At 35.6% G+C, this 8035-nt stretch overlaps 1 protein-coding gene across 1 annotated transcript in view; it reads left to right on the forward strand.

The window, feature by feature from the left end:
• The window catches only part of LOC107602997 (guanine nucleotide exchange factor DBS-like), a 76926-nt gene that overhangs the window by 25997 nt on the left and 42894 nt on the right, over positions 1 to 8035 (forward strand). Inside the window, exon 2 of the mRNA XM_016295659.1 lies at positions 5257 to 5340. Coding sequence (XP_016151145.1) covers positions 5257 to 5340 — 84 coding nt within the window. The remainder of the gene's footprint in view (positions 1 to 5256; positions 5341 to 8035) is intronic.

Here is an 8035-nt window from a genome sequence, read left to right on the forward strand (position 1 = left end):
ATAATATTGTATGACTTGAAGACTTATGCAAAAGTAATGTGGACAATGGATGAAGTGACTAATAACATGTGGCTTGGTTCTATGTTTTTAACTGTTGTTCTGGAACATTCATTGTATATTATGTATTCTAAAGTTTCACTTTGTTTAGAGTACAGAAACGTTATTATGGAAATTACAATGAGATATGGGTGTGATTCCTGTGTAAGGGAAGATATCATGCTTTCAGTGTGTGTGTGTGTAAGTGACTCTCTTTGCTTTATTGCCTGGCCTTCACTGTCTTATATAGCAGTTATGGTTTCTGTATTGCACTCCTGTGTGTTTTAACCTGGACTGGTTCTTTGTAGTTTAGACAGGCTCGGACATGACACAGCCAAAGAGGTCTTTAACAAAAAAGTGTGTTTAACTTGGGCTGCTTGCACAGACATGAAGAACAAGGAGGATGTTTTCCTTGCATGTTAACATTGAGTGTGTGTGTGTGTCTGTGTATTGGTATGTGTCTTGTTTTTCCATCTGAGCTCTTAGTGTAATACGTAGATTTTTAAGCCACTGTATCCAACACTCTCCTGTAAATAATGCAGAGAGTGGACACAAACGCAGAGACACGGAAAACATGTTGTCCTTGTTCTCCTGCACCAGGAAACGGAGTTCCAAAAGAGGTGAGATCTTGAGGCTCACAATTGCAATTTTTTTTAATAGCTGAATCTTACGTAATAGCGAAGAATTTGGATCCTGCTTATCATAAACGCCAATATTCGAGCATTAGGATGATAATGAGATAAGACCAGTGTTGCATGTAACATGTTACATAATCAGCATGTTAAGTAAATTAAAGTAAAAAAGTAAATTAAAATATTACTTTTTAAATTTACACCATTTTCACTATTAAATGTAACATCATATTTTCTTACATTTATTTTCTGACAATAGTTACAAACCTTACAAGTCTTGTTTTTCACTAGTTGGGCGTAGATTTTATTTATTTTTTTTGGCAAATTGTCAAAAAGCTAAATTTGGGTTCATAAATCATTTCTGCAATTGTGATTCCGGTATAAATACACTTTTGCCCCATTATAGTCATAATATAGATTATATGTCATTATAACAAGGCAATCTGTTGTTATACGTTTGTGAACTAACTAAATAATTGAACAAAGGACAGCTAGCAGTTTCCTGAGATGAAGATGAACCTTTTAATACTGGGATCTTTTAGGCTACAGTCCAAACCCAGATCTTCAATCACACTGAGGTAGCGATCACAGCTCAGCCCATCTGAGTGGCATTAAAAATGTAAGGCCTTGTAAAGAATACTCGTCTATTCGTTGAATGCCATTAAAATGAGAGAGTCTGCCCTTCCCCCGGTTCTCCTAAATACCAGCACCACAATGCTGAATAGTTTTGTCAATGTGCGGTTGGCGTCCGTGTAGGGCCCTTGGCCGTTTCTATAGCCCTGTTATTGCTGCTTTGGTTTTGCGGATGTGTGAGAGGATGTTTTGTATTGAGTAAAGGCTCTGTGCCGTAGCTTTGTTGATTAAACACCAAGTGATGAGATGGTGAATGAAACGTTGGACGCTGCTCAAGCCTCTTTCTCATGAGCCCAGCTGAGGCAACAGTGACAAGACTGAACTCGATCTCGACGGCCTGGTATTGTTTAATAGGAGTGATGGGATAAATGTAAATGAGAGACCACGTTCGGTGATTGGATAGAAGATAAAATCTAAAAATCACTTCTTTATTTAGTTGTTTTTGTCGTATAGGCTGTTTTGACTTGTGTATAAGAACATTTGACCCAAATGTTTAATATTTGTTCTTTAAAATCTGTAATTGTCAAAAGACTTGATACTTGTAAGTCTTATACTTGTAAAATGTATAATTCTGCCCTGTGTTCTGATTGGTCAGTATAAGGAAGTCTGTAAAATTCCTGCTGCATTACCATTCAAAATTTTGGAATCTAGGATTTGTAAAATGTTTTTAAAAAAAAAGTTATTTCTTTGAAAGGCTCAGTTTATTAAAAAAAAGGAAAAACAGCAATGTTGTGATTGCAATAAAAATAACATATTTACATTTTAATATATTTTAACATTTCTATTTTAAAACATTGTTAAAATGTAATTTATTCCTGTGATGGCAAAGCTGAATTTTCTACATTACTCCAGGCTTCAGTGTCACATGAACCTTCAGATATCATTCTAATACGCTGTTTTGGTGCACAAGAACTTCTTCGAATTATCACTGGTGAAAACGGTTGTGCTGCTTAATATTTTTTGTGGACACTGTTATACTTTACAGGATTCTTAGATGAATGGAATGTTCAAAAGTACAGCATTTATTTGAAATAATAAATCTTTGTAACAATGTAAAATCTTACTGACCCCAAATTTTTTAACATTAATTATATATATATATATATATATATATATATATGTGTGTGTGTGTGTGTGTATTTGCCGCTTGCTTGCTGTTTTAAAACTGTAAAAACAAATCTGTAAGCCATTTGAGTTTGTTCTTTATTGTGAACATTTTCACAGATGAAGGGTTTTCTGGCATTGCTCTGTGTCTATGGCATGTCCCCTGTAGCCGTGACTACAGTCACAATGTAACAGGCTCTCATACCTAATTGCTTAAATGCATAATAGCGTTTGGAATACAATCCAATTTGGAAAACACAGAAGAATCCCTTGACCTGTTTTTTTTTCTTGAGTCAGTCTATTTTTATAATTTCACTCCCATCAAATGTTATCTTTGTGATGTTGAGGAACCTGTAGAATGAACCCTTATAGCCAGAAGCAACAAATTATGAATATTTGAGATGAACTTAAGGACTATGAATGTCTTTTACCTGAATGTCTCCTAAGGCTTGTATCGAATTTCATCTGGGTAAAAGAAAAGCAAAACATTGTCATCTTTGTTGGTCGTGACTTCATTCTGCTTAACCGTGCCAGTCTTTCAGTGCCAGAATCTTCTCTTAACCTCACAAGCTCAGTTTTAACCTGGGCTGTGGCAGCTGTGTCTGAAGTCACGTGACACTCTTATTGAGAGTCACTGAGACCAGAAATCCTACAATAATCTTAATCTGAAAGTGGTTTGTGATCATTGCAACAAGCCAGACTTTTACCAGCTCCCTGTCTGTGTTATCAGGGTAGATAGCTCTTGCTTTATCTGCAAGCATCTGTCTTTTGCTCATCATGGCTGTGGCGAGGTGTTGGGAATGGTGAAAACAGGTGCTTGTCTGTGATCAGTGACGTCAGGAGTGGAGCAGTGGGAAAGAAAGAGGAGTGTTTTGATGTCTAGTTCAGTTTGAGTAGAGCATGTTATTGACATTTTGGGGGCTGAACTTTGAAGTTCATGGGACTATACTTATATGGTCCAACAAATGAAGACTTTGAGGAATGCTGAACCTTCATTTAAAGAGCATGCACAATGTCATTGAACTTTACAGAAACTTAATAACAGGGTGAGTAGCCAGAGTGTTTTTCTGTAATGTGTCTTACGTCACCATCCTTCAGGCCTTATCTTCTCCTGAAGGCTTCTCAACTGTACTCCACAGCTTTCAAACAAGAGCATTTCCTGTGTAAGAAGATTCAATTGAGATGTTGCTTTGTCAGATGTGCTGTTTCTTGCAAGCAATATAATATCACATTAACACATTAAAATTAACACATGGCAAGTGCCAAATGTGAGTAAAAATGGGATTTAGGAATTAAATAAAAAAATTTGTCTGTTAACTTATTTGGAATTGGAATATTAGATTTAAGATGAATTGTAGGAACGTATATTGAAATTTTTTTTGTGTGAAAATAAATGCTTTAAATACTTATTTGCTTATTTTTAATTATAATATTTATCATTTTTAAATACATTTTGTTTTATTTTTATTTTGTTTTGACTTGTGATAACATGATACATGTACATTTTTTTTCAAGTTCAAAATATATTGGTTTTTGTTTCGTTTTGCTTTTGTTTTTTTTCTGTTCTGTTTGCTTTGCTTTGCTTGGTTTTGTTTTTATTTTTTTGTTTCTTGTTTTGTCTGATTTGTTTTTGTTTGTTTCATTTGTTTTGTTTTGTTCATTTGTTTTGCTTGATTTTGTTTGGTGCTTGTTTCTTTTGTTTTGTTTTTGTTTTTCATTTGTTGTTTTATTAATTTGTTTAGTTTGGTTATACTTGTTTAATTTGTTTTTGTTTTTGGTTCTTTTGGTTTATTTTGGTTTGTTTTGTTTTGAATGGAAGGCATGGCAACAGCAAAAGCTGTCTTACCATGTATATTGACGAACCCAGATGGTCTTTTGCACAAATGGATGTGGTCTGCTGTTGGTGCCTAGACACTGGGATTTTATCAGTATTTGTCTTGAGTGCACTTTCTAACATTTGTACAGTACAAACCAACAGTCCAGTGAGTTTCTATGGGGCCTCTGCAGCAAAACTAATGGAAAGAGAATTAATGATGAAATCAGTAAGCCCACTCACAGTGCTGTGTATTGAATGTTTATCTGTGACCTACTTACATACTTAAATGCTGAGTTCAAGAGCTAAATCAGATTCCTTAACCTTGCTCCAAAGCAGCTCAGTGACAGCAGGAAAGACGGATAAAAGTCTGTGTGGGTGTGTTTCCGACTGTTGTCCAGTGACTTTATCTTTGCTGATAGGCACTGCACCAGTGGTTTGTCAGGGTGGATCATGTTGTCTTGTTTTTTTTTGGGTTCATCTTTTCAGAGTGGGCTGATTTCACCTTTATTCAGACCAACATGTGCTCAGATTCTGACCTGCACCATGAGAACATATCTACACTCTTGAAGTCATACAGTTTGAGCCTGAGAGAAATGTGCCGCACCACAGCAGTGACTCACACACACACACACACTGCAGCAGCTGAAGACTCTCAAAAGCTGCTTATAATAATCCATCATCTCCTGATGCATAGAGAAAATATTCTCTCTTTCTCTTTTCTCTGTTTTCACCTTCTCTTCTTCATCCAGCCATCCATTCTTCCATCTGCTGTTCTGTCTTTCCATGGGTTCAGCTGCTCTTCCATCCAATCTTACCTACATCCATTCATCCAGCTGCTCTTCTCAGACTCTAAACAAGATCATGCCATCTTAACCTAGAAACAGATAAAGAACGTGAAGTGACATTCCTGTATATGTCATCCTATGTCTATGAAATTGTGTGGTATAACCATAAACATCAACATGGGAAACAACCAGTTTTCCCTTGTTTTTTGGGGAAATTTTTACTAACTAAATCTCTTTGTTTCTCACACAGATGAGATTATGCAGCAGGAGAGCAGTCCTCTGTGTGCCGCAGACATCAGCCTAGACCTCAGGAAACAGTTTGCCTTCCTGTCAGGTGAGTCTCCTACACAATCAATCCCAGAATACTTTGCCAATAAAGACTGTGTGACCGTTATGAGAGATTCTGAAAGCTTCATCAAAATGATCATCATTTAAGTTTACATGTACAACAAAACATTGATAACTCAAAAATTTGGCTAATTTATTAGCAAATTTTTAAAACCGTTGAGGGGAAAAAAGAAAGAAATCTGGTGTCAGCATTAAACTATTAACTGACTAAGTAACTATTAACTGCTTACGAAGTAAGCCATCAGAACGCCAGTAAAGTTGTTTACATTTAGAGCAAAATGGGGAAAAATCTATTTCAGTGACGTGACATGTGGCCAAGTATGGTGAGCCATACTCGAAATTAGTGCTCTGCATTTATCCCATCCAAAGTGCACACACACCCGGAGCAGTGGGCAGCCATTTTTTTGCTGCGGAGCAGTTGGGGGTTCGGTGCCTTGCTCAAGGGCACTTCAGTTGTGGTATTGAAGGTGGGAGAGAGCAGGCAAGCTTTGGGACATACTTCGTCATACTGTAATTACGTCTTTAACAGATGCTCTTTTGCTTAGTTACGTGCATTCTGTCACTGTTTAAACTGCCCTGTCAATCATCTTGTCACAGTTAACATCATCCACATTTCGTATAATTGGATTTCCTACAGTATTGGAGAGAAATGAAGAGGCAAGTTGATCTGCCAGTCACGGGTCTATCATGCCGAGAATGCTTCTCATGTGTTTGCATAATGATGCATTTAAAAGTTAATGACCAAATGTATCTCTATATAAAAGTTCACAATGTTGTTGCAGATGAAATATAATGCGGAGAACAGTAAATAAATATTTTTTCATCAGGTTAGATATAGATTTTTTTTTATCACTCAAACCCCTTTCTCTACCTGTCCATCAGTCTTGCATATCTGCCATGTTTGTAGTTTTTTTTAAACACTTTTTATGCGTTTGTAGTTTTAATCAAATTCTTGATCAATGCAGTGGGTTGTGGGCAGTATTAGCCGTCGAGTGTGCACGGATCTGCACTTCGAATTTCTACCAGAAATAGTAAACTGTCCGGGTACCTTTGGAATACATATTACAATTTGGACATAGTAATTATGATCAGTGTTGGGGGTAATATATTACAAGTAATGCAAGTTACGTAATCAGATTACTTTTTTCAAGTAACTAGTAAAGTAACGCATTTTTAATTTACAAGAGAATATCTGAGTTACTTTTTCAAATAAGTAACGTAAGTTTCTTTTTTTTCAATTTATTGATTGACAGCTCTCCTGAGCAGCATGGCTTGCTAGCCTTAGTAAGATTAACGTACGGTTTTTTTTTTTTACCCCCCATGATTTAGAAAGAAGTCTCTTATGTTATTCTCTTAAGTCTCTTAACAGAAACACAGTAAAAACACTAAAATTTTGAAATATTATTACAATTCAAAATACCTCTTTTCTAGTAATTGTAATTTATTCCTGTGATGGCAAAGCTGAATTTTCAGCATCATTACTCCAGTCTTCAGTGTCACATGATCCTTCAGAAATCATTCTGATATGCTGACTTGCTGCTCAAGAAACATTTATTATCACTTTGCCATTTAAAAGTTTGGGGTCTGTACGGTTTTTTTTTTTTACCCCCCATGATTTAGAAAGAAGTCTCTTATGTTATTCTCTTAAGTCTCTTAACAGAAACACAGTAAAAACACTAAAATTTTGAAATATTATTACAATTCAAAATACCTCTTTTCTAATTTAATATTTTTTCAAATGTAATTTATTCCTGTGATGGCAAAGCTGAATTTTCAGCATCATTACTCCAGTCTTCAGTGTCACATGATCCTTCAGAAATCATTCTGATATGCTGACTTGCTGCTCAAGAAACATTTATTATCAATGTTGAAAACAGTTGTGCTGCTTAATATTTTTGTGGAAACTGTGAAAACTGTGATACATATTTTCAGGATTCTTTAAAAATATATATTTGAAATATAAATCCGTTGTAACATTATTAAATGTTTTTACTGTCACCTTTGGTCAATTTAATACATCCTTGCAGAAATAAAGTTAAAAAGGTAAAAACTCAATGCTGACACTCTCATTCACTATTTATAGTGTTTTGACAGTATCATGAGTATGATTTGTCCTGTTTCACATGTGCCATGTGAGTCATAAGTGAATACACAACAGCGATTTATTTATAAATGTCTGCTTTCAAAGTGTCAACAGCAGATACATTCAGAACATGCACAGATTCCACATATACACAGTCACTTAATAACACTCCAGAAACTCTCTCCAGTCTCAGTAAATAACCCAGTTAGGGCTCGGCTCAGGTTACCCAGGATAACGCCTGACTGGAGGAAACCTCTTAATTATTCATTGTTGCCATGATGATGCGCTTGACAACAAAGTTCAGAGCTGATGTGCTTTGCGAGAATATTTGGTTGACAGTTAGGCTGTGTGTGAATAAAAGGATTAGATTGGGATTCAAATTTTCTATTAAAGAAAAAAAAACTCATCTCTTTATTGCATCAAATCTACAAGAGAATCTCTGAATATTTACAAACCTAACTCTGAACTCATGCATTATACATGCCATGAAACATTTACAACAATACTGCTAGAAGAGGGAACAACAACCAAGTTGCATCATTGAAGGAACCAGGATATTTCAATAAAAAAGGGAAAGTGACGTGACGTGTGGCACATA

The sequence above is a fragment of the Sinocyclocheilus grahami genome, unplaced genomic scaffold (assembly GCF_001515645.1).
Source record: "Sinocyclocheilus grahami isolate Dianchi unplaced genomic scaffold, SAMN03320097.WGS_v1.1 scaffold339.1, whole genome shotgun sequence".
In the NCBI taxonomy this organism is placed as follows: domain Eukaryota; kingdom Metazoa; phylum Chordata; class Actinopteri; order Cypriniformes; family Cyprinidae; genus Sinocyclocheilus; species Sinocyclocheilus grahami.